The sequence below is a fragment of the Dendropsophus ebraccatus genome, chromosome 9 (genome assembly GCF_027789765.1).
Source record: "Dendropsophus ebraccatus isolate aDenEbr1 chromosome 9, aDenEbr1.pat, whole genome shotgun sequence".
Classification (NCBI taxonomy): domain Eukaryota; kingdom Metazoa; phylum Chordata; class Amphibia; order Anura; family Hylidae; genus Dendropsophus; species Dendropsophus ebraccatus.
Genome location: NC_091462.1, coordinates 99748154 through 99775771, shown reverse-complemented (window position 1 = coordinate 99775771; position 27618 = coordinate 99748154). Strand labels below are relative to the sequence as shown.

The window sequence follows — 27618 nt, the reverse complement described above, 5'->3', positions numbered from 1 at the left end:
GGAGGGAGCATGCAGTACTCCACGGGCGGCTCTAGATGGCGCTGGAGAGAATGGCCGAGCCACACTCCATCCTGATGTCATTTACCTGTAGAGCCTGTAGGGGGCGCCAAGAATAAATCTTCTTTTGTTCAAGAAGACAGACTACATAATATAATAACTATGCAGGTCTGGATATTTATAGCCTTATTTGACTTTGGGTTTCTACTAAGCCTTAAAGCACCTAATAATGACATAACAGGGTGAAATATTACCCCACCATGACACATCTTCTTCTGTAATAAGATTCTGCTGCGCCCTTTATATCTGCCCATTGAACTCCCTCCATTTATCGTTTTGGGTCATTGTAAGGGCCCTATTCCACCGGACGATTATCGTTAGCATAATCGTTAACGATTAACGATCTCAAACGACCGCTATTGCGACAGACCTGAAAACGTTCACTCATTTCCATGGAACGATAATCGTTACTTATGATCGTAATTGCGATCGTTTCTTCTTCCGTATGTCTTCGCTTTTGCGTTCGTATCTATTGCGAACGACCGAACGATGTCTTATTCAATGCGAACGATTTGCGAACGTTTTGCGAACGAGCAACGATAAAAATAGGTCCAGGTCTTATAAAGCGATCAACGATTTCTCGTTCGGTCGTTAATCGTTACTGCATTTCAACCGAACGATTATCGTTTAGATTCGAACGATTTAACGATAATCTGAACGATAATCGTCCAGTGGAATAGGGCCCTAAATCTCCATCTCTACCTGGGCACCTCTGTTGTATTAGTCTCATCTGTCGGAGGGGCCACCGGCCGGATACTGCACCTTGGCCGGGACCTTCAGATGAAAGGCCAAACTGTGCTCTCAGGTAAAGGAACCTAGATATAGCTCTGATATAAAGTATGATTCATAATCATTCACATTACTTACTTTTCGGGGGTTCGGAGCTTCTGGACCCTAATGTAAAATATATACAAGGGTTCCTTACAACTGGCCGTACATGGAAGAAGAAGCCCCTGGTCCATCTAATCTGCCCTTTTAGTATTTCCCTTCTTATTATCTTAGGATAGATATATGTGTATCCCAGGCGGTTTACATTCAGTTATTGTAGATTTACCAACCACATCTGCTGGAAGTTTGTTCCAAGCATCTACTACTCTTTTAGTATAGTAATATTTTCTTGTGCTGTTTCTGAGAGATGGCAGCCTGGCTGACAGCTACAGTACATGTATCTATCACAATACCCTCATACACATGCATGCTTTGGGCCATGAGTTTTTTCTCCAGATCCCATCCCATACACATGCATGCTCATTTTGCTGACAGCTATCTATCCCAACCCCTACGCGTCTACAGTCGTTTGGCCAACAGCTGTCTTTGTGAACCCCCCATACGCATGCATGCTTGCTTGACTGACAGCTATTTTTCTTAAACCCCCCCCCCCTATACATATGCATGCATGTTTGACTGTCAGCTATTTCTCCAGGCCCCCTTATACATGCACGCTCATTTGTCGGACAGCTATCTCTCCAGGCCCCCGTACACATGCACGCTCATTTGTCGGACAGCTATCTCTCCAGGCCCCCGTACACATGCACGCTCATTTGTCGGACAGCTATCTCTGCAGGCCCCCGTATACATGCACGCTCATTTGTCGGACAGCTATCTCTCCAGGCCCCCGTACACATGCACGCTCATTTGTCGGACAGCTATCTCTCCAGGCCCCCGTACACATGCACGCTCATTAGTCGGACAGCTATCTCTCCAGGCCCCCGTACACATACACACTCATTTGTCGGACAGCTATCTCTCCAGGCCCCCGTACACATGCACGCTCATTTGTCGGACAGCTATCTCTGCAGGCCCCCGTACACATGCACGCTTATTTGTCGGACAGCTATCTCTGCAGGCCCTCGTACACATGCACGCTCATTTGTCGGACAGCTATCTCTGCAGGCCCTCGTACACATGCACGCTCATTTGTCGGACAGCTATCTCTCCAGGCCCCCGTACACATGCACGCTCATTTGTCGGACAGCTATCTCTGCAGGCCCTCGTACACATGCACGCTCATTTGTCGGACAGCTATCTCTCCAGGCCCCCGTACACATGCACGCTCATTTGTCGGACAGCTATCTCTCCAGGCCCCCGTACACATGCACGCTCATTTGTCGGACAGCTATCTCTCCAGGCCCCCGTACACATGCACGCTCATTTGTCGGACAGCTATCTCTCCAGGCCCCCGTACACATGCACGCTCATTTGTCGGACAGCTATCTCTGCAGGCCCTCGTACACATGCACGCTCATTTGTCGGACAGCTATCTCTCCAGTCCCCCGTACACATGCACGCTCATTTGTCGGACAGCTATCTCTGCAGGCCCTCGTACACATGCACACTCATTTGTCGGACAGCTATCTCTCCAGGCCCCCGTATACATGCACGCTCATTTGTCGGACAGCTATCTCTGCAGGCCCTCGTACACATGCACGCTCATTTGTCGGACAGCTATCTCTGCAGGCCCTCGTACACATGCACGCTCATTTGTCGGACAGCTATCTCTGCAGGCCCTCGTACACATGCACACTCATTTGTCGGACAGCTATCTCTGCAGGCCCTCGTACACATACACGCTCATTTGTCGGACAGCTATCTCTCCAGGCACCCGTACACATGCACGCTCATTTGTCGGACAGCTATCTCTCCAGGCCCCCGTACACATGCACGCTCATTTGTCGGACAGCTATCTCTGCAGGCCCTCGTACACATGCACGCTCATTTGTCGGACAGCTATCTCTGCAGGCCCTCGTACACATGCACGCTCATTTGTCGGACAGCTATCTCTGCAGGCCCTCGTACACATGCACACTCATTTGTCGGACAGCTATCTCTGCAGGCCCTCGTACACATACACGCTCATTTGTCGGACAGCTATCTCTCCAGGCACCCGTACACATGCACGCTCATTTGTCGGACAGCTATCTCTCCAGGCACCCGTACACATGCACGCTCATTTGTCGGACAGCTATCTCTCCAGGCACCCGTACACATGCACGCTCATTTGTCGGACAGCTATCTCTCCAGGCCCCCGTACACATGCACGCTCATTTGTCGGACAGTTATCTCTCCAGGCCCCGTATACATGCACGCTTATTTGTCGGACAGCTATCTCTCCAGGCCCCCGTACACATACACACTCATTTGTCGGACAGCTATCTCTCCAGGCCCCCGTACACATGCACGCTCATTTGTCGGACAGCTATCTCTCCAGTCCCCCATACACATGCACACTCATTTGTCGGACAGCTATCTCTCCAGGCCCCCGTACACATGCACGCTCATTTGTCGGACAGCTATCTCTCCAGTCCCCCATACACATGCACGCTCATTTGTCGGACAGCTATCTCTGCAGGCCCTCGTACACATGCACGCTCATTTGTCGGACAGCTATCTCTGCAGGCCCCCGTATACATGCACGCTCATTTGTCGAACAGCTATCTCTCCAGGCCCCCGTACACATGCACGCTCATTTGTCGGACAGCTATCTCACCACATTTCCCCATACATATTTCTGCCATGCGTCACATATCCCTGCTCATTTGGCTGACAGTAATCTCTCCCAATGCCCCATACCCATGCATGCTCACCTGCTGACATCTGTTTCCCAATCCCCCCATACACATCCATGCTTTTTGATTTGCCCGCTGTCTTTTCCGATCCCCCATATATATACACACTCATTTGTCCAGCAGCTACCTCTCCTGATCCCTCCATATACATGCACTCTCGGCATGTGTTTTGAATGAGGACTAGGGATAAGGTGCACATGACGCCCCTGTATCTCTGCTATTCCCCCCATTGGGGTGCACACTCCTTCAGGCAGCCAACCACTATCTCAGGAAGCCCCTGTGTATTTCAGATTCACCATACACAACCAGCTTATTACATGCCATTTGTAGTATATGGCACTGCTGCCCTTTTGTGTGGCACAGGGATCTAGGGGCCACTTACATTTATTACACATTGTGCCACTCATACATTGCCATAAAGCAGTGCTGCACAACCTGTGGCTCTCCAGATGCTGCAAAACTACAACTCCCCCAATGGGAGCTGCCTTGGCATGGTGAGGGTTGTAGTTTCATCATTTATATTTCATTCCGAGAGAGTTTCCATTGCTCAGTTCATATTTCAGTAGGCTACATACCAGACAGGAGAAGTCATGTAATAGAAAGAATTCAGCTAGCACCTTTACAGCCAAATCTCTGGATAATCCTGTGCTAGTCATTACTCATCTCCAATTTGGAACATTAGGGGGCAGTATTAGAGAAGGAGCCGCCAACTTCACAGACTGACAAGTACCTTCGCCGTGAGCTGACCAGCTGTTGTCCTGGATAGTGGAGGGAAGAAATACAACGCAAGAGTTTCCCTTATTACCATAAAATTCCCTAAGAGGGTATCTATGAATTATCCAAACCAGTTCAAAGGGGGACTTCAGTATAATTTTATTTTTCTTTCAACTGATGTCAGAAAGTTATATAGATTTGTAATTTACCTCTATTTAAAAAACTTCCCATGCTTATCAGCTGCTGTATGTCCTGCAGGAAGTGTTGTATTCTCTCCAGTCTGACACAGTGCTCTCTGCTGCCACCTCTGACCGTGTCTGCAACTGTGCAGAGCAGGAGAGGTTTTCTATGGGGATTTGCTGCTGCTCTGGACAGTTCCTGACATGGACAGAGGTGGCAGCAGAGAGCACTGTTTCAGACTGGAAAGAATACACCACTTCCTGCAGGATATACAGCAGCTGATAAGTACTGGAAGATCGTAGATTTGAAAATAAAAGTAATTTACAAATTAATATAGCTTTGTGAAACCAGTTGATTTTAAAGAATCACTGAAGTACCCCTTTAAATAACAGGAAATCAGAATTGCAGTCACTAGCCTAGTCTAGTTTAAAGGTTTTTTTTTTTCATTTTGAATGGAAAGTAAAGAAACGTTCTCATATATTTTAGGAGGAATGTTTTAAGTTATTAGGTTATTCAGATTTAGAAAAACATAGCCGGTTTCTTCAAGAAACAGTGCCACACTTGTCCTCAGTTTGTGTGTGGTATTGCAGCCTAGGGCTAATGTTCAGACACGCCATAAAGAATGATGGACTGCTGGCTACGTATGCATAGTTCACGCCATGCATTCCTGGGTTAATTTTCCCTTTGTCCTCATGATTGGTGGGGGGCCCAGAGGTCAGACCCCCACTATCAACATGAGGATTAGGATACCTTTATAGAAAGCTCTGTTAGAAAGGTGCCTTGACAATAAGCTGATCACGCAACACTGCCCATGCTGGAACTCCAGAAGATCAGCTTTTACCTATGGAGAATCCTAACAATAAGTGTTCTGTTTCCCAGCAGCGCCTCCACAGGAGAAATGAAGCATTACACAGAGCTCATTTATATCAACAGGTTGTCAGTTTGTTGCAGGACAGGACAGGTCCTCCAGAGCGGGAGACACTCTTTATAACCACTGTTCACTTTGAGATGAGGATCCTACAACCCTCCATGATTAATTCTCTAATAGGGTATATGCAAATCGGCTTTGTAAAGTGGACAACCCCTTTAATTTCCAGCTCCCTCTTCCTTTCCTTACTACTATGCATCAGCACAGGTAAACACTACAAGTAAACAGAAACGTCTCAGCCGGTTAATGATGATGTGACAAGGACAGAGGTGACTGAGCTGCTGCAGCACCCCGGAGCCGATCAGTTATTAACCAGCCTCACAACTTCCTTGTCAGTGCAGATTCTGTGCCAGTTACATATTCACTTCCCTGTCATATGACCAGTCCATTCATTCCTCTGGTGAGAAGAGGCCTGGCCCACCCCCCTTCCGCCCCCAAATTACTCTCTGTTATCAATCCCCTGATATCATTTAGCACATCATGTCGGTAGGATCTGAGCACTGGGACATCCACCAATGTCAGTAAAGTGCATGGTCCATCCAGCACTAAAGGGGTTGTCCAGCGAAAATCTTTTTCTTTTAAATCAACTGGTGTCAGAAAGTTATATAGATTTGTAATTTATTTCTATTAAAAAATCTTAAGTCTTCCAGTACTTATCAGCTGCCGTATGTCCTGCAGGAAATGTTGTTTTCTTTTCAGTCTGAGACAGTGCATAGAAAACCTCTCCTGCTCTGGACAGTCATCAGAGAGCACTGTCTCAGACTGAAAATGAAACACTTCCTGCAGGATATACAGCAGCTGATAAATACTGGAAGACTTGAGATTTTTTAAAAAGAAGTAAATTACAACTCTGTATAACTTTCTTACACCGGTTGATGTGAAAGAAAAAGATTTTTGCTGGACAACCCCTTTAAGATGTGGCCGCCACTCCAATTATAGCAACAGGATCTGCTCTCATATGTTGCTAGGAAAAGATTAGGAAAATCTGTGGTAAGGGGTTCCCTACATTGGACAACTCCTATTTGTTAGATAAGATGATTGTAAAGTGTCCTCCTGCTAGGAGCCCTAATTGGTAGAAAGATCTATCTGTAAGGGCCCTATTACACGAGACAATTATCGTGTGAAAAATCGTTCAAATTTAAACGATAATCGTTCTGTGTAATTGAAGCAAACGATCGAAAAATCATTCGTATGTCGTTGATCGTTGATTTAGATCTGGACCTAAAATTATCGTTATTCGTTCGCTGTAATTCCACATTCGTTCGCTCAAGTTCCGCATTTTTTCACTAATCGTTCGGTGTAATAACAATAACGATTGTAGTAGCGATCGTAACTAACGACCATCGTTCTGTGTAATATGGTGAACGATTTCAGGTTAACAATAAACAATCTAGTTTGCGATCGTTTATCGTTAAAAATCGCTCCATGTAATAGGACCCTAAGTGTTCAGTTTCCCTACAGCTCCACCACAGGGGAAATAAAGCATTACAGGGTGCACATTCAATAAGGAATCAGGTTTTCTATACTGGATAACCTCTCTTACATAGGGGTGGTCCCTGAGTCAGGATCATCCAGACTGGAAATTATCGGGGTGTAACACATGAACAGGCTTTTGATATCAGTAGAAACAATGAATTGCTTCATTTGCCCTGTGGAGGCGCTGCAGAGAAATTAAACACTTACCGACAGGTTTTTTTGCACAGATTACAGCTGATCGCTGGGGGGCTGGAGTGATGAGAACATTGCGGTAAGCATATTGTCAGACATAAAGACATTGCCTAAATCCGAGAACCTTTATATTAGTGCCAGGATCCATCCTTTGCCATGTCTACTGAATGGATAATCTCCTCGGAAAGAAAATTGCCATCACTTATGCTGCGTTTACACGTAACGATTATCGTGCAAATTTGCGCGATAACGGTCGAATTCGAACGATAATCGTACGTGTAAACGCAGCGAACGATCGAACGACGCACGATAAATCGTACATTTTGATCTTTCCTCAGGTCATCAAATCGTCGTTCATCGTACGGAAAAAATTCGCAAATCGTTCCGTGTGAACAGATGTTCAACGATTTAACCAATGTGTGAGATAGGCTTAAATGATCGCAAAACGATCGCAGTGCGAATATTCGTACGATATATCGTACCATCTAAACGCTGATCGTTATAAAAAAAAAATCGTAAATCCAACATCGCTAATCGTACGATCGGGCCAATAATCGTTACGTGTAAACGCAGCAATATATGCAATTGCTGTTTTTTCACATTTTTTTTTTTTTCTCCATGTAGATCACAAAATATTGCAGTACATGTGCTGACATCTAGTGGCCAAAATGACACACTACAGACTGGTGGGGAAAAACTTTTGCATTTTTCAAATAGAGAATTGACAAAACAATATAGCGCCAACATACGCAATAGACAGTAACAGAAGGGCAAAGGCCCAACAATTTAGTTCCTGACAAGAGTAGAGAGGAATATGTGTGTGGGGGGGGGGGGGGCAGAGGGTGAAGAGAAAAGAACAAAAGAAGAGAGAAGGAATGTTTTAAATTCAATAGTTTCAGTAAATTGGTCCCAGTAGAACCAGGTTTAAAAAAATCGGTTGTCCCTGTAATATAATTGAGCCGTGAGGTCTTCCATGCTCCGGGTGTTTTCGACCTCGTGCAACCACACAGCTATGGGAGAAGGACCTGGATACCGCGTTGACCAGGTGATAGACAGAGTGCGGAAGGACGGTATGATGTAATTGGGATGTCTGAGACATGGAGGAGGAAAAAAATCTGGAGAGAAGGGTGATCTGTGAAGGTGGAGACCAAGCGCCATAGCTACTTTCAGAATAGGACCAGTTTTGTATGTAGAAGTTCCTCCAATACATTGGCGGGCCTCAGGAAAGGTCCTATGAATGTGTGAAGGAACACAGTACCATTTAGAGAGCACCCTGTAACCGACCTGTTACAAGCGGGAAGAGATAGATGAATAGTGGGTGAGAGTGAGCACCCTCACTACCTATGCTGCTCATAGGGAGAGACAGAGGTCACTTCCCCAGGCAGCTAGGTATGGGGCGGGGGGTAGGTTGCCCTGGTAGGGAGCCCAATATGGCATATAGGAGGGAGAGAGAATTGTGGAGAGGACCTTTATGCCCCATCTCACGTACTGTTCCTTGTGCCCCTGTCTCCCATACCGCTGCTTATACCCACTTTCAATCCACTCAGAGACTGCTCCTTATATGTTTTTCACTCTCGCAGACAGCTCTTTATGTCCCACATATTTCCCTCACAGACAGCTCCTTATGTCCCACATATTTCCCTCACAGACAGCTCCTTATGTCCCACATATTTCCCTCACAGACAGCTTCTTATGTCTCAGATCTTTCCCTCACAGACAGCTTTTCATACCCTCTCTCTCTCTCACACAGGCAGGTCCATATGCCCCCTATCTTTCTCTCACAGACAGCTTCTTATGCCCCCTATCTTTCTCTCACAGACAGCTTTTTATGCTCCCCATCTCTCCCTCACAGACAGCTCCCTATACCCTCCATCTCTCCCTCACAAACAGCTCATTATACCCCTTATCGCTCCCTCACAGACAGCTTTCTATTTCCCCCCATTTCTCCATCACAGACAGCTTCTTATGCTCCCAATATCTCCCTCACAGACAGCCTCTTATGCCCCTATCTCTCCATCACCGACTGCTCCTTTGCCTCCCCATCTCTCCCTCACAGACAGCTTCTTATACCCCCATCTTCTTCTCAAACACAAATCATACCCCCCATCTCCCCCTCACAGATGGCTCTTTATGCCCCCCATCTCTGCAATTCAGACAGCTCCTTATACCCCATCTCTCCCTCACACACAACTCCTTAAGCTCATAGTCACAGACTGCTTTTCATGCCCCCTCCCTCCCAGACAGCTCCCTATACCCCTCATGTCTCCCTGACAGACAGCTTCTTATGCTCCCAATCTCACCCTCAAAGGCAGCGTCATATGCCCCCATCTCTCCATCACAAACTGCTTCTTATGCCTCCCAATGTCTCCCTCACAGACAGCTCCTTATGCTCCCCATCCCTCCCTCACAGACAGCTCCTTATGCTCCCCATGTCTCCCTCACAGACAGCTCCTTATGACCCCCATCTCTCCCCCACAGACAGCTCCTTATGCTCCCCATCTCTCTCTCAAAGACAGCTCCTTATCCCTTATCTCTCCCTCACAGACAGCTCCTTATGCTCCCCATCTCTCCCTCACAGACAGCTCCGTATTCCTCTTCTCTCCCTCACAGACAGCTCCGTATCCCCCTTCTCTCCCTCACAGACAGCTCCTTGTCACCCATCTCTCCCTCACAGACAACTCCTTATCATCTTTCTCTCCCTCACAGACAACTCCTTATGCTCCCCAGCTCTCCCTCACAGACAGCTCCTTATGCTCCCCATCTCTCCCTCACAGACAGCTCCTTTTGCTCCCCATCTCTCCCTCACAGACAGCTCCTTATGCCCCCCATCTCTCCCTCACAGACAGCTCCTTATGCCCCCCATCTCTCCCTCACAGACAGCTTCTTTTTCCCCCCATCTCTCCCTCACAGACAGCTCCTTTTTCTCCCCATCTCTCCCTCACAGACAGCTCCTTATGCCCCCCATCTCCCCCTCACAGACAGCTCCTTTTGCCCCCATCCCCCCTCACAGACAGCTCCTTTTTCTCCCCATCTCTCCCTCACAGACAGCTCCTTATGCCCCCCATCTCCCCCTCACAGACAGCTCCTTATGCCCTCCATCCCCCCTCACAGACAGCTCCTTTTCCCCCCCATCTCTCCCTCACAGACAGCTTCTTTTTCTCCCCATCTCTCCCTCACAGACAGCTCCTTATGCCCCCCATGTCTCCCTCACAGACAGCTCCTTTTGCCCCCCATCTCTCCCTCACACACACCTCCTTATGTTCCTTCCCACAGACTCTACATGGCCCCTCTCTCACAGACAGCTACTTATGGCCCCATTTGTCATAGCTCTTTATCTTTTGTTCTAGCACAATCCTGGGCGCTGGGCAGAAGTTGGACAACCCATTAAATGCAATGTATTTATTCTGAGCTGATATATACGATGTAATGGCTTTTATAATATTGATTTTCTGCAGAGTTTATCATTGGGGCCACGGCCCTGATTATATGATCAGAATGATTCTGGTCAGTTCTTCTCATCGGCTGCCAGGACATGGCGACTTTGATTCATCAGCCCTAAAATCTTTCTTTAATAGAGGAGCTGGGAGGTGACACTCACGATAAGGACATCTGGCTGCAAGATGTATGAGCAGACAGCAGGCTTGCAGCAGATAGTCCTGAGTGAATTTTGCTCACATCCAGTCAACGCCACACGGAAGCTTAAGTGAGAAGAAAAAAAAGATCTGAGCTGTCAGATACCAAGACGTATGATCCTCGCAGGACCAGTAAGACATTCTCCAACACCAGTATTACTAAATTCCCTCTAAAATGCTGCTCATATCTTAAAGCAATGCTTCAGAATGGCATATGGGATACCTCCTGGCCCGACTGGTGGAGCCCCGGGGACCACAAATATTTAACACATAGGTTTCAACCTTGCTGAAGTTTACTAATAGTTGCCCTTCAATTCTAGTTAAGACTAGAGATGAGCGAACCTGGAGCATGCTGGAGTCCATCCGAACCCGATCATTCGGCATTTGATAAGCGGTGGCTGCTGAAGTTGGATAAAGCCCTAAGGCTATGTGGGAAACATGGATATAGTCATTGGCTGTATCCATGTTTTCCAGACAACCTTAGAGCTTTATCCAACTTTAGCAGCCCCCGCTTATCAAATGCCGAACGTTCGGGTTCGGATGGAATCGAGCATGCTTGAGGTTCGCTCATCTCTAGTTAAGACCTAATTCTAGGCCAGGGATCTTATACCTTCCAGCTGTTGAAAAACTACAACTCCCATCATGCCTGGACAGCCTTTGGCTTTTCAGGCATGATGGGAGTTGTAGTTTTGCTACAACTGGAGGGCAAAAGGTTCCCATCCCATCGAGGCAAAAGCAGTGAAGCATAAAAGTGGAGATGGTGCTATAGATAGCAACTGTAGGTGAGTTGATTTTGTGGAACGTCAACCCTGAGTGGGTCAGAGTGGGTGACCATCAAAGAGGTTCTAGTCCTGAGGAACAAGAAGCAGAGGGTGGAAGATAGTTCACATAGTGGAAAGTAACCTCCTGTTGCATCTTACGTTATAGGTTACTAAGTCTACACTAGATTTATTGATGCCCTTTGTTCAGGATAGGCTATCAGTAAACGATCGGCACCCACCAAGATAGAGCTGTTTGACAGTGCATGGCTCCCGTGTAGACAGAGAACAGAGCTGGAAATTATTCTGGGGGCCGATGAAGAACCATTGAGAAAAGACATGTCAGTCATTATTAGTGCAGATTCTAAAGCTGAGGGCCCACTGGAGGATTCTCTGGTCTTCTAGTGGGCCAGTCCGACACTGGGTATTCCACACATAACATTTGATTTGTTGCTGCCCATGGTGAGACTAACAGATTCATTCCATACTGGTTATTATCTATTCAGTCTCCTTCCCCAAGTTCTGAGCTGCTGCTTTTTGCTGGGAAAAAAAAAATTGTGCGCTTTTCTCTCTGTCTCCCCCTCTTCCCTTCTGAGACGGCTGATGTAAACAAGTCCCTGGCAGGCTTTATCTGCAACATTGTAGCTTCTTTATAATGCTGGGAGGCTTATTCTAAGGTCAAGTTGTAGCATTAGAAAGTTGCTAAAAAGTTGCAGACAAGGACTTGTTTACATCAGACATCTCAGAAGGAGGGTGAGACAAAGAGAGAAAGGCTCACACACAAAATTTTGTGTTTTCAGCAAAAAGCAGCAAATGAGAACTGGGGGAAGGAGACCAAATAGATAATAACAAGTATGGAAGGAATTGTAAGTCTCACCATGGGCAGTATTAAATGAAAAGTTATGAATGAGTGGAATACCCCTTTTAAGGTACATTGAACTAGGTGCAGTATAATACTGTATTGCTGCTGTTGTAAGACAATACAATACAGCACCCTTGTGCCAACATAAACTTGGATTGAGACTATGAGACCACTCTGGAACTGTACTTGTGTTGTGCAAGGAGTAATGTCCATGCTTGGATCTGAAGGTAGTTGGGAACAACTTCTATGAAAAGTAATGGATTGGCAGCCACAGGAGCCTTAGAGGGATTAGACAGGACAAATCAAAGGAGATGACGGAATCTCAACAGCAAACTGCTTATGAGGGGTAATACTGCATATGGACTCGATGGACTACTAGACTACCAGAGATATTAGATATTCACTGCTACAACAGCTTAGAGACCACCAGGTCAGGACAAGAACACTATCCCCACAACAAAAGTTCATATAATGGAGGAAGAAGGGAAACCTCCCCATCCCATGGGCACCGACACACATGAAACCCTACTTTAAGAATTTTTGCCAGTGTTCCTTTAAAATGAGAGTCTGGATGCCCTGACGTTCCTAGTGTTAGCATTCATCTATTCCAAATTTGCAGGGAGAGAATAGGATGCCGAGAACAATACAGCGCTGATCACTCAGAGATCTGCAGTCTGCAATTCAGCATTATTCTCATGCAAACCTATGGAAAAATCTCCAATTTGCTGTGCAAACAGAGAGGTGGAAAATCCACTTAGGAGCTCCGTACCGCTCAACACAAAGGGGCCAGAACAATAGATGATAGAAGCGCAGACTATGGAAATGGAGCAGTGAGAAGGTTATGTATCCGTAGTGTAATAACGTATTATTAGTCCGCGTGTGTGACGGGACACCATCACGCCACTGATAGGCAAAATACTGGGAAACTATAAGCATATAATTTGATTTACTGGGGATCATTTCTGATGTTTAAGCCTGCCAGGCAGAAGTGTTTTATGTCTAGACTCTCTTCTGTGAGCTAAACAACCAGATAAGTTTTCCCTGCACTGATACATTGTAACAAACCATCAGGACAGGAAAGAGATTAGGGTTGGTGATGTATTTAGCTCACAGAGTGCTGTCTAGACTAATACATCCTATAGCTAGAGGCAGGGCCGCTTCTGCCATGAGGCAGAATGAGCTTTCTGCAGTCCTGCAGGGGACGGCAAAATATTCCCCCTGCTGTCATTTTAGTTGAGTTTCACTCACCGCTGTCCCCCACGTCCCGCCAGGCTCCCGTGACGTCACCCAGCAGCTCTCATTGCCCTCCAGGCCCAGGGTCGTCAGGGGTCGCGCTGTGACGATCGGGTCCCCGGGGTGTGTGTGTGTGTGCGCTGGTAGGCTTGTTCCGGGCGAGGGGGGGAGCATTTTTAAAGAGGTACTCCGGAAATAACAATTGCTTTTAAATTAACTATATATATATATATATATATATATATATATATATACATACTTATCCTGCAAAAAGTGGTGTATTCTCTCCAGTCTGACACAGTGCTCTCTGCTACCTCCTCTGTCCATGTCAGGAACTGTCTACAGCAGTAGCAAATCTCCATATGTGGTGTCCCACCATGGGTGTTGCTATCGGTTGCACCTTTCACAAAAGCCTGTACTTATTGTAAGAAAGTGGTGATGTAGTAGTGATAAAGTTTCGCCACAAGATGTCGCTATTGTAGGTATATGTGTACTTATTTGCTGCACTGCTGAAGTATTGAAAGGGTTATTGTTTGCTTATATGTCACATGGATCTGTGAACCAATGAGAGTATCTTCTTCTAGCCTATCATCTCCTTCTTTACTTCTTCATTATGCACTGTTCACCCATTCACAGCGCACCTTACAGGGAGCTGTAGATAGGAAATCACATGGGTAGAGGAAGTGTAGAGGTCTTTTGTATTGGACTTTGTAGGGGAAGGAAGCAAGCTAGAACGCTCCCTACAGTGGTGCCTTTGGGCCCTGGCCCTCTGCCAGGTCCCCAGTATTCGTAAGAGGTCTTTGGTCATGAGACTTTATAGAGACAAGATGCACTTAACAGTTTCTCTTCAAGTAACCTTACTCAGCACTATGCAGTATTAAAACCCTTTACAGGAGAGGACAAGTCAGAGATCATCTTAACCCACGCCGTAGACTAGGAGAGTCACAGTGCAGGACAGTCTCCACAAAAGCAAAAAGCTAGAAACTGATCCGGATAGAGCAAAATTGCTAGAAGCCTATGAACTCTCACAGTGCGGATGTCAGCAGGAAACCCTCAGCATTCCGCTCATCCCAGGTAACAGGGTCTGGAGCTTGTATCACCTACTAGGACGGGTCCCCGACACTGGTAGGGCAATAAGTTGTTCATTCCAACAAAAGTCGATGCACGGGTACAAGTATACTCTCTCAAGTATTCTTATCTCTCTACCTCATCCTCCAACATCCCAGCAGAGCAAAGTACTACTTGGGTTGGGACTCTCACAACATCCTCCTCACTGCTCCTTTGATTCTTCTTTACACCTCTCAACACTCAACCCAGTCAGCATGACTGTACTACTCTCTACGCTCTCATCACAGATCTGGTCTTATGGGATTTCCTTATTGGACTGACTAGAAAGACTTGATGTAAACAGATGATCTCAGACACTTTCTCCAAAACAACTGTAACCGGCTAATAACATGTTTACCAGCTATCTCTGCCGTCTGAGCTATATATACTTATGTATTCCATTCATCTGAAGCAGACGGCACATGTAATGGTCTCTGAGCGGGCAGAAGAGCATCATGGGAGTTCATGGAGACCCTGCACCATTGGGCATAACCCCATAGAAGGACCAGTCATCTGGATTGCTATAGAAGAAAATGGGGGTGGTTTATTAAAAGACATGGATAGGATATTCCTGCACATAGACTGTCCCTCGGCTTCTCCAGAATAAGGAATAGTAAATATGGGACTAATTCAGAGGTCAGAGAGGTCAGTACTGACTTCAGAGGAGATAGCCCGGTGATGTAGCTGTAAATTAACTCTTTTTTTTGTTCTGTTTTGGTGCCTCATCTTCCTCCACCCCTCCCCTCTCCATAGAGAACCATGAAGACAGGGGGGAGAGCTTCAAACTGCTTTCTCATGATAAAAATGCAGTTTTTGGCTAATAAACCCATTTACAAAGTTTCTTGAAATCGCCTGGACTATTGATTTCTGCAAAAAAAATTAAATTAAAATAAACAACAGTGACACTTTAAAGAAAAAAACTTTTGACATATCAAGTTTTTATCATTCAGGGTTTGAGTGTTTAGATCCTGCCCAATTTCTAGAACCAGTGACCGAGATGGCTTCATTAATTTATATTAGACTTCCACCTCAGTCACATGGTACAGAGGTGGGAGAGAACATGCTTGGCACGCTCTTCTCCCTGCTGGTTGTAGTCATTGGTCAGGGTCTGAACATGCAAACTGATCAGGACTTCTGACCTACGACACTTTAAAGGAGACCTGTCACCCCTCGTGCCGGGACAGAGCCCGGCCGACCCCCAGTACAGACCCATATACTCAGCGCTTCCAAAAAGTCCCGCTTCTGGACCCGCTCCCACCGCCGAGATATCTCCATCCGAAGCTGTGCGCGTGCTCCCAGAGATCAGTCCGATGCCCATGCCCACGGGAGCCGTCATTCTCTATGGGCGTCAGACTCATCTCTGGGAGCGCGCGCGCAGCATGGACGGAGATTTCTCAGCGGCGGGAGCGGGACTTCTCGGAAGCGGTGAGTGTATGGGTCTGTACCGGGGGGTCGGCCAGGCTCTGTCCCGGCACGGGGGGTCATGACGTGCGCATATCCCACACCAGCACATTCTGTGCATGGGCTAAAGCTTTGGTTTTCCAGGCATGATGGGAGTTGTAGTTTTGCAATAGCTGGAGAGCCAAGGTTTCCTACCCCTGCACTAGTGAATACCAGTCTAGAAGTCAAAGGGGAAGTCCAACTCATGTCAGAGCTCAAAATAAGATCAGATAGAAGCAACCAAAGGCAGCAAATGTGAAATTGAAATGAACATTAGGAACCATGAAAGAACAGGAAAAAAACAACAAGAAGATATTCAAAGGGAATTATAACAAATAGAAAAATTACCACTTTGGAACAGCAGGGGGCAGTGTTGAACCTATAATTTAGTATATAGTAACTCCTATGGAGCAGGAGACTAAAGTGTGGATGGACTATAAAGTTTCCAGACCACAGGTATACATTTAGGGTTGCAAGTAAGGGTTAAAGATCATATTTGTGTGTATCCAATCACCAGGGTATCTGCTCCCATGTAACTTACCTAATGCTGCGTATATGGTCTGGCACTTCCTGCTATGTATGAGGTCCATACTGGGGTTTACAATGATTTCATTACTTATTTTGCAGTTTGCACTGTAGCACTTTGGATCCTTTATACTGTGTATTATTTTCTTATATAGAGATCTTTTTTGTACTCTGCAGCCACTTTACTTGTATGCACTTTACATTTGATCGTGTGGAGCACCAGTAACATGCTGGATTCCCTGGTAAAGTAGGAAAGTATATTGTCCTCCTGCTTAGTGTCTATATACCTATGTGGTTTTTATTCTTGCTTGTCTGTTGTGGTGTGTTTTTTGTTTGTCCCAATAAATTGAGCCTTTTTCCTGGATTTAGTGGTGTGCGCTGTAGCATAGTGTCCAGACCAGACCACAGGACAGATCCCCCACTGTATACAGACCACAGGACAGATCCCCCACTGTATACAGACCACAGGACAGATCCCCCACTGTATACAGACCCCAGGACAGATCCCCCACTGTATACAGACCCCCTACTGTATACAGACCACAGGACAGATCCCCCACTGTATACAGACCCCCTACTGTATACAGACCACAGGACAGATCCCCCACTGTATACAGACCCCAGGACAGATCCCCCACTGTATACAGACCCCAGGACAGATCCCCCACTGTATACAGACCCCCTACTGTATACAGACCACAGGACAGATCCCCCACTGTATACAGACCCCAGGACAGATCCCCCACTGTATACAGACCCCAGGACAGATCCCCCCCTGTATACAGACCCCAGGACAGATCCCCCACTGTATACAGACTCCAGGACAGATCCCCCCCTGTATACAGACCCCAGGACAGATCCCCCACTGTATACAGACCCCAGGACAGACCCCCACTGTATACAGACCCCAGGACAGATCCCCCACTGTATACAGACTCCAGGACAGATCCCCACTGTATACAGACCCCAGGACAGACCCCCACTGTATACAGACCCCAGGACAGATCCCCCACTGTATACAGACTCCAGGACAGATCCCCCCCCCCCCCACTGTATACAGACCCCAGGACAGGTCCCCCACTGTATACAGACCCCAGGACAGATCCCCCCCTGTATACAGACCACAGGACAGATCCCCCACTGTATACAGACTCCAGGACAGATCCCCCACTGTATACAGACCACAGGACAGATCCCCCACTGTATACAGACCACAGGACAGATCCCCCACTGTATACAGACCCCAGGACAGATCCCCCACTGTATACAGACCCCCTACTGTATACAGACCACAGGACAGATCCCCCACTGTATACAGACCCCAGGACAGATCCCCCACTGTATACAGACCCCAGGACAGATCCCCCCCTGTATACAGACCCCAGGACAGATCCCCCACTGTATACAGACTCCAGGACAGATCCCCCCCTGTATACAGACCCCAGGACAGATCCCCCACTGTATACAGACCCCAGGACAGACCCCCACTGTATACAGACCCCAGGACAGATCCCCCACTGTATACAGACTCCAGGACAGATCCCCCCCCCCCCACTGTATACAGACCCCAGGACAGGTCCCCCACTGTATACAGACCCCAGGACAGATCCCCCCTTGTATACAGACCACAGGACAGATCCCCCACTGTATACAGACTCCAGGACAGATCCCCCCCCCCCACTGTATACAGACCCCAGGACAGGTCCCCCACTGTATACAGACCCCAGGACAGATCCCCCACTGTATACAGACCACAGGACAGATCCCCCACTGTATACAGACTCCAGGACAGATCCCCCACTGTATACAGACCACAGGACAGATCCCCCACTGTATACAGACCACAGGACAGATCCCCCACTGTATACAGACCCCAGGACAGATCCCCCACTGTATACAGACCCCCTACTGTATACAGACCACAGGACAGATCCCCCACTGTATACAGACCCCAGGACAGATCCCCCACTGTATACAGACCCCAGGACAGATCCCCCCCTGTATACAGACCCCAGGACAGATCCCCCACTGTATACAGACTCCAGGACAGATCCCCCCCTGTATACAGACCCCAGGACAGATCCCCCACTGTATACAGACCCCAGGACAGACCCCCACTGTATACAGACCCCAGGACAGATCCCCCACTGTATACAGACTCCAGGACAGATCCCCCCCCCCCCCACTGTATACAGACCCCAGGACAGGTCCCCCACTGTATACAGACCCCAGGACAGATCCCCCCTTGTATACAGACCACAGGACAGATCCCCCACTGTATACAGACTCCAGGACAGATCCCCCACTGTATACAGACCACAGGACAGACCCCCACTGTATACAGACTCCAGGACAGATCCCCCACTGTATACAGACCCCAGGACAGATCCCCCACTGTATACAGACCCCAGGACAGATCCCCCACTGTATACAGACCCCAGGACAGATCCCCCCCCCCCCCCCCACTGTATACAGACCCCAGGACAGATCCCCCCCCCCCCCCCCCACTGTATACAGACTCCAGGACAGATCCCCCACTGTATACAGACCACAGGACAGACCCCCACTGTATACAGACCCCAGGACAGATCCCCCACTGTATACAGACCCCAGGACAGATCCCCCACTGTATACAGACCCCAGGACAGATCCCCCACTGTATACAGACCCCAGGACAGATCCCCCACTGTATACAGACCCCAGGACAGACCCCCACTGTATACAGACCCCAAGTCAGACCAGGCTCTCCATTTACAGCAGACCTATGTTGTTTATACACACCCCAGACCAGACCACATACTTTACCTGGGTGTGATGACTCAAGGGAGTGGAGGTAAGCGCGAGAACAGGGGGAGGTGAGTATGTTGGGAAGCGCGGGAACAGGGGGAGGTGAGTATGTGGGGAATCGTGGGAACAGGGGGAGGTCAGTATGTTGGGAATCGTGGGAACAGGGGGAGGTCAGTATGTTGGGAATCGTGGGAACAGGGGGAGGTCAGTATGCGGGGCAGCTTGCAGGAACAGGGGGAGGTGAGTATGTGGGGCAGCTTGCAGGAACAGGGGGAGGTGAGTATGTGGGGCAGTTTGCAGGAACAGGAGGAGGAGAGTATGTGGGGCAGCTTGCAGGAAAGGGGAGGTGAGTATGTGGGGCAGCTTGCAGGAATAGTGGGAGGTGAGTATGTGGGGCAGCTTGCAGGAAAAGGGGAAGGAGAGTATGTGGGGCAGCTTCTGGGGGGAGGAGAGTATGTGGGGCAGCTTGTAGGAACAGGGGGAGGTGAGTATGTGGGGCAGCTTGCAGGAAAGGGGAGGTGAGTATGTGGGGCAGTTTGCAGGAACAGGGGGAGGAGAGTATGTGGGTCAGCTTGCAGGAATAGTGGGAGGTGAGTATGTGGGGCAGCTTGCAGGAATAGTGGGAGGTGAGTATGTGGGGCAGCTTGCAGGAAAAGGGGAAGGAGAGTATGTGGGGCAGCTTGTAGGAACAGGGGGAGGTGAGTATGTGGGGCAGCTTGCAGGAACAGGGGGAGGTGAGTATGCGGGGCAGCTTGCAGGAACAGGGGGAGGTGAGTATGTGGGGCAGCTTGCAGGAACAGGGGGAGGGGAGTATGTGGGGCAGTTTGCAGGAACAGGGGGAGGTGAGTATGTGGGGCAGCGCGGGAACAGGGGGAGGTGAGTATGTGGGGCAGCATGGGAACAGGGGGAGGTGAGTATGTGGGGAAGCATGGGAAAAGGGGGAGGTGAGTATGTGGGGCAGCGCAGGAACAGGGGGAGGAGAGTATGTGGGGCAGCTTGCAGGAACAGGGGGAGGAGAGCATGTGGGGCAGCTTGCAGGAAAAGTGGGAGGTGAATATGGGGCAGCTTCTGGGGGGAGGTGAGTAAGTGGGGCAGCTTGCAGGAACAGGTGAAGGTGAGTATGTGGGGCAGCTTGCAGGAATAGGGGGAGGTGAGTATGTGGGGCAGCTTGCAGGAACAGGGGGAGGTGAGTATGTGGGGCAGCTTGCAGGAATAGTGGAAGGTGAGTATGTGGGGCAGCTTGCAGGAACAGGGGTAGGTATGTGGGGCAGCTTGCAGGAATATTGGGAGGTAAGTATGTGAGGCAGCTTGCAGGAATAGTGGGAGGTGGGTATGTGGGGCAGCTTGTAAGAATAGTGGGAGGTGAGTATGTGGGGCAGCTTGCAGGAACAGGGGTAGGTATGTGGGGCAGCTTCTGGGGGGAGGTGAGTATGTGGGGCAGCTTGCAGGAATAGGGGGAGGTGAGTATGTGGGGCAGCTTGCAGGAATAGTGGGAGGTGAGTATGTGGGGCAGCTTGCAGGAATAGTGGGAGGTGAGTATGTGGGGCAGCTTGCAGGAATAGTGGAAGGTGAGTATGTGGGGCAGCTTGCAGGAATAGTGGGAGGTGAGTATGTGGGGCAGCTTGCAGGAATAGTGGGAGGTGAGTATGTGGGGCAGCTTCTGGGGGGAGGTGAGTATGTGGGGCAGCTTCTGGGGGGAGGTGAGTATGTGGGGCAGCTTCTGGGGGGAGGTGAGTATGTGGGGCAGCTTCTGGGGGGAGGTGAGTATGTGGGGCAGCTTCTGGGGGGAGGTGAGTATGTGGGGCAGCTTCTGGGGGGAGGTGAGTATGTGGGGCAGCTTCTGGGGGGAGGTGAGTATGTGGGGCAGCTTCTGGGGGGAGGTGAGTATGTGGGGCAGCTTTTGGGGGGAGGGGGGGGGGGTCTGGGCGTTCCAGACAATTTAGAACCTTCAGTAAGTTCCTGTTCACTGTTGCTAATAGAGGGGGGTCCTATTACTGCCCCCTTTTCATGATGACCAGCTGCATAAGGTTTTTTTTCAGTACCGTTTTGTCCTTCAGGAATCCTGGTGGGTGTCCATATTGTTTTTCACCCAGCTTTCCTAGGATAAGATATAACTATATACAGGCTGTAAGGAGGGAGGCTCAGTCATGTTGTGTTGTTGCAGTGACAGGAGGAGGTGAGGCAGGAACACGGAGCCGCCGCCGCACACATCACACACACATACATGTTTGCATTAGAGAGGATCAAACAGCAACATCTGTCCTGGCTTATTTACATAACCCCGCCTCCGCCAGCGCTCATAGGCTGAATGATTTCTCTTTCCCTGTTGTTGTCATTGTCTGATAGCGCTGATTGGCTATGGCCCTTGTCAGTCAGGACGGCGCCCCGCCCTCATCCACAGGCTGTTACCGGTGCCGGAGAGGTGAGAGGAAGCGGCGGACTGAGGGAGAAGCATCCCGGGACCGGGAGCGAGAAGCGGCAGAGCGGAGGACGGGGGAGCGCTGACTGCATTGCCTCTCAGTACTGGGCGGGGGGATGTGCTAGTGGGGAGCAGAGAAGTTACAGCATGTGGTAGAGTATTGGGGTGCAGGCAGTGTAGCGGGGGGTGGAGGGGCTGCCCCTGTCTGTGTATAGGGGAGAGGCTGTGCTGTTATTGGGGTGCAGGCCTTATTGCAGGGCCACATAATATTGAGGTGCAGGCCTTATTGCAGGGCCACATAATATTGGGGTGCAGGCCTTATTGCAGGGTCACATAATATTGGGGTGCAGGCCTTATTGCAGGGCCACATAATATTGGGGTGCAGGCCTTATTGCAGGGCCACATAATATTGGGGTGCAGGCCTTATTGCAGGGTCACATAATATTGGGGTGCAGGCCTTATTGCAGGGTCACATAATATTGGGGTGCAGGCCTTATTGCAGGGTCACATAATATTGGGGTGCAGGCCTTATTATAGGGTACTCCTACTATAGGGGGGCAGTATATTCTATACATGTGGGGGGCACATAATATATACTATAACCCAATGTGTTAGGGTGCACCTCATATTACAGTCGGCTTGCACAATATATTAGGGTGCTGTCTGTATATTAGGGTCCACACTATATTAGGGAACAGTCTGCATGCACTAGGTTGTCATATTGTCAGGTGCACATTATATTACATTCGGGGTGCATGTGATATAAGGGTGCAGTATATACTATAACCCAGGGCATTGGGGTGCACATTATATTACATTAGGGGTGCATGTGATATAAGGGTGCAGTATATACTATAACCCAGGGCATTGGGGTGCACATTATATTACATTAGGGGTGCATGTGATATAAGGGTGCAGTATATACTATAACCCAGGGCATTGGGGTGCACATTATATTACATTAGGGGTGCATGTGATATAAGGGTGCAGTATATACTATAACCCAGGGCATTGGGGTGCACATTATATTACATTAGGGGTGCATGTGATATAAGGGTGCAGTATATACTATAACCCAGGGCATTGGGGTGCACATTATATTACATTTGGGGTGCACATAATATACCGATGCATTCTGTATGATAACCCGGAGCATTAGGGTGCATGCTATATCACATTTGGGGTGCCAGCCATATTAGTAGGCTGTATATTTTACAACCTGCCGGGTTAAGGTGCATGTTATAGTCCATATAGGGTAGACACTATATTAGGAGTTAGTCTGTATTATAACCCATTAGGGATCACTCTATATCACATTTGGGGGCAAACCATATTGCTCCCAAATAAGATTAGGGGGCAGCCTATATAGCATCTGCAGGTGATCATATACCTTGAGGTGAGTTCTCAGGATACATAGAGAGTGCAGAATTATAGAGAGCAATAGATAAGAGACATCCAGAGAGTCCAGAAGTATAAAGAGAGAGATAAGAGACATCCAGAGAGTGCAGAAGTATAGAGAGCAATAGATAAGAGACATCCAGAGAGTCCAGAAGTATAAAGAGAGAGATAAGAGACATCCAGAGAGTGCAGAAGTATAGAGAGAGACATAAGAGACATCCAGAGAGTGCAGAAGTATAGAGAGAGACATAAGAGACATCCAGAGAGTGCAGAAGTATAGAGAGCAATAGATAAGAGACATCCAGAGAGTGCAGAAGTATAGAGAGCAATAGATAAGAGACATCCAGAGAGTGCAGAAGTATAGAGAGAGACATAAGAGACATCCAGAGAGTGCAGAAGTATAGAGAGATAAATAGGAGACATCCAGAGAGTGTAGAAGTATAGAGAGCAATAGATAAGAGACATCCAGAGAGTGCAGAAGTATAGAGAGCAATAGATAAGAGACATCCAGAGAGTGCAGAAGTATAGAGAGCAATAGATAAGAGACATCCAGAGAGTGCAGAAGTATAGAGAGCAATAGATAAGAGACATCCAGAGAGTGCAGAAGTATAGAGAGCAATAGATAAGAGACATCCAGAGAGTGCAGAAGTATAGAGAGAGATAAGGGACATCAAGAGAGTGCAGAAGTATAGAGAGAAGAGACATCCAGAGAGTGCAGAAGTATAGAGAGATAAATAGGAGACATCCAGAGAGTGCAGAAGTATAGAGAGAGATAGAAGAGACATCCAGAGAGTGCAGAAGTATAGAGAGAGATAGAAGAGACATCCAGAGAGTGCAGAAGTATAGAGAGAGATAGAAGAGACATCCAGAGAGTGCAGAAGTATACAGAGCAATAGATAAGAGACATCCAGAGAGTGCAGAGAGAGAAAGATATAAGAGACATCCAGAGAGTGCAGAAGTATAGAGAGATAAATAGATAAGAGACATACAGAGAGTGCAGAAGTATAGAGAGAGATAGAAGATACATCCAGAGAGTGCAGAAGTATAGAGAGATAGAAGAGACATCCAGAGATTGCAGAAGAAGGGACAGAGACGAGAGAACTGTAAGAGCTGGGAGCAGCAGACAACAGATTGCAAAGATCTGAGAGACATCACAAAGCACCAGAAGAGACTTCAGCTGTCAGCGGACTGAGAGAGCGTGCAGTGAGTGACAGGAGCTGAGGAAGGGGCACAGCAGGGACCGCTGAGGCTAGATAGCAGTATACAGACAGCAGGGAGCAGCAGTATACAGACAGCAGGGAGCAGCGGTATACAGACAGGAGGGAGCAGTGGTATACAGACAGGAGAGAGCAGTGGTATACAGAGAGAAGGTAGGAGCAGTATAGAGAGAGAAGGTAGGAGCAGTATACAGAAGGGTTACAAGTTCACCGACTCAGTACAGAGAAGGACCGTAAAACAAGGACTCGTCAAGAAGAAGCAGCAAGCAAGCCAGGACTCTTATAGACTGAAGGGTTAATTTTTGTTGGAGTTTGGTCCCCTGCTGTATACAGTTTATTGCAACTGGAAGATCCAGCCCAGAGTGCGCACGAGACTGGATGACAGGGGCAATAGTCCAGTAATCCTCAGCATCCTCCAATACACTAGACGGGCACAGTAGTCCACAGCCGGCCACCATCTCAGTGACTCTGGCTATAAGTGACCCGTCCCATAGGCAGCAACTCCCACCAGTCACATCATGTCCAGGAAGAAGAGCCAGAAGAGCAAAAATAGCAGCAGCAGCAGCTCTCCTGCATCCTGCAGCGTCCCCCCCGCCAAGGAGAATGGCAAGGTGGGCACCGAGACCCAGAGCAATGGCATGGTCATGTGTGGCCGCCCGTCCCTCAGCAGCAGTGGAGAGTTCTATGACATCGCCTTTAAGGTAAGATCTTAGTTTTCATAGATTATACAACCTGTTAGTCAGATCAATTCACACACGTGGTTGAGTCATGGACGGGTCCAAAGGAAATATAGAGCTGTGTATGACATATGCTGTGCTTTCCTTCTCAAGAAGTTTTGAACCAGTCTATTACTTCTATCTATCTATAATCTCTTTTATCTATCTATCTATCTCCTATCTATCTATTTATCTATCTATATCTATCTATCTATCTATTTATCTATCTATCTATCTATCTATCTATCTATCTATCTATCTATCTCCTCTCTATCTATCTATCTATCTATCTATCTATCTATCTATCTATCTATCTATCTATCTATCTATAATCTCTTCTATCTATCTATCTATCTATCTATCTATCTATCTATCTATCTATCTATCTCCTATCTATCTATCTATCTATCTATCTTTCTTATCTACTATCTATCTATTATCTATCTATCTATCTATCTATCTATCTATCTATCTATCTATCATCTATCTATCTATCTATCTATCTATCTATCTATCTATCTATCATCTATCTATCTCCTATCTATCTATCTATCTATCTATTATCTATCTATCTCCTATCTATCTATCTATCTATCTATCTATCTATCTATCTATCTCCTATCTATCTATCGATCTATCTATCTATCTATCTATCTATCTATCTATCTATCATCTATCTATCTTCTATCTATCTATCTATCTATCTATCTATCTATCTATCTATCATCTATCTATCTCCTATCTATCTATCTATCTATCTATCTATCTATCTATCGATCGATCTATCTATCTATCTATCTATCTATCTATCTGTTAGCATGCACTTTTCTATCCTCCGGTATATCTGGATACATCACATTGTAGCAGTGATAATCTCCAGTACATGGGATGTATGGCCGGAGTTCTCATTAATTATAATCCCTTTCTAATGTATTGATATGGTTTCTGAGATCTCTCCATATTATAAGGCCGTCATTTCCAATGTAATCCAGTGTAATGCTGACCTTTGGGAGCGTCATCATCATTTATAAGATAGATTTCAATTATGGCAGGGCCAGGTATCTCTTCGGATGGGTGCTCGTCCAGGGGGGCCGTCACTGTGGCTCTGGAGGGGCCCATGTCAGAGATTACTCCATGATGAGGTATGACAAAGACTTACCGGAGGGGACATTCATTATGAATTTAATAAAATGAGAAGAAGAAAAAAAGGAAAGATTCTCTGTGTTCAGTAAAGTCTACAGCCGTCTGTGAGCACCTGGTGTACCGGAGAAGACACTAAGAGCAATGCTGGAAGAGAGGATGGAACTATACTCTGGTGACTCCTGAAGAACCTCAGGTCCCTTGACCTGATCCTGATCAGTACTGTGAGAGAGGATATATATATATATATATATGTATATATATATATATATATATATATATATATACTGGGTATCTATCCAATATCGATTTAATCTATTTCATATCATCTATCTATCTATCTATCTATCTCCTATCTATCTATCTATCTATCTATCTATCTATCTCCTATCTATCTATCTATCTATCTATCTCCTATCTATCTATCTATCTTTCTATCTATCTCCTATCTATCTATTTCATATCATCTATCTATCTATCTATCTATCTATCTATCTATCTATCTATCTATCTATCTCCTATCTATCTATCTATCTATCTATCTATCTATCTATCTCCTATCTATCTATCTATCTATCTCCTATGTATCTATCTATCTATCTATCTATCTATCTATCTATCTATCTATCTTTCTATCTATCTATCTCCTATCTATCTATTTCATATCATCTATCTATCTATCTATCTATCTATCTATCTATCTATGTATCTATCTATCTCATTTCTGCATAGATAACATTTGGTTGGCCTGTTTGTTCTGTAAGTCACATTTATTAGCAAACACAGTGTAACTAAACTAATAACACCCACCCACACTCATACACACCCACCCACCCACACAAATGTAATAACCTGTAAATCCCCTTGAGCAGCTGTTTTTTTCCTGGGAATAAGATTTGCACACATAGGGGGACATTTACGAAAGTCCCACCCAAAGCATACGCCAGGAAGAAGGAGCAGATCTGCCCCTTCTCCGTGGTGTACTCCTGCTGTATGCTCCGCTCGTCCGATGGGTGGGTGGGGGGTTTGGATGGCGCGACAAACCATGGAGGAGGTGTGGCCTCCTCCCGCGCCTAAATTTTCATGATTTACGCCTGTATGCAGGCATAAATCATGATCTAAATCTACACCTGCTGGAAGCACCTCTTAGTAAATCCGCCTGGGGGAAAGGGGGCTGGGCCTAATTTAAGACCGCCGTACTAGTATGGTCTTGATACATCCCACCAATTGTGTGTACAGGCCCCTTTAGATCAGGCCACAGTGTCTCCATA

At 47.2% G+C, this 27618-nt stretch overlaps 1 protein-coding gene across 1 annotated transcript in view; it reads left to right on the top strand.

Moving 5' to 3' along the window:
- Positions 1–21872: 21872 nt before the first annotated feature.
- RAB26 (RAB26, member RAS oncogene family) overlaps positions 21873–27618 on the top strand; it is a 270507-nt gene continuing 264761 nt past the window's right edge. The window contains exon 1 of the mRNA XM_069984041.1: positions 21873–25192. Within this exon, the coding sequence (XP_069840142.1) occupies positions 25010–25192 (183 nt within the window). The 5' untranslated portion in view covers positions 21873–25009. The remainder of the gene's footprint in view (positions 25193–27618) is intronic.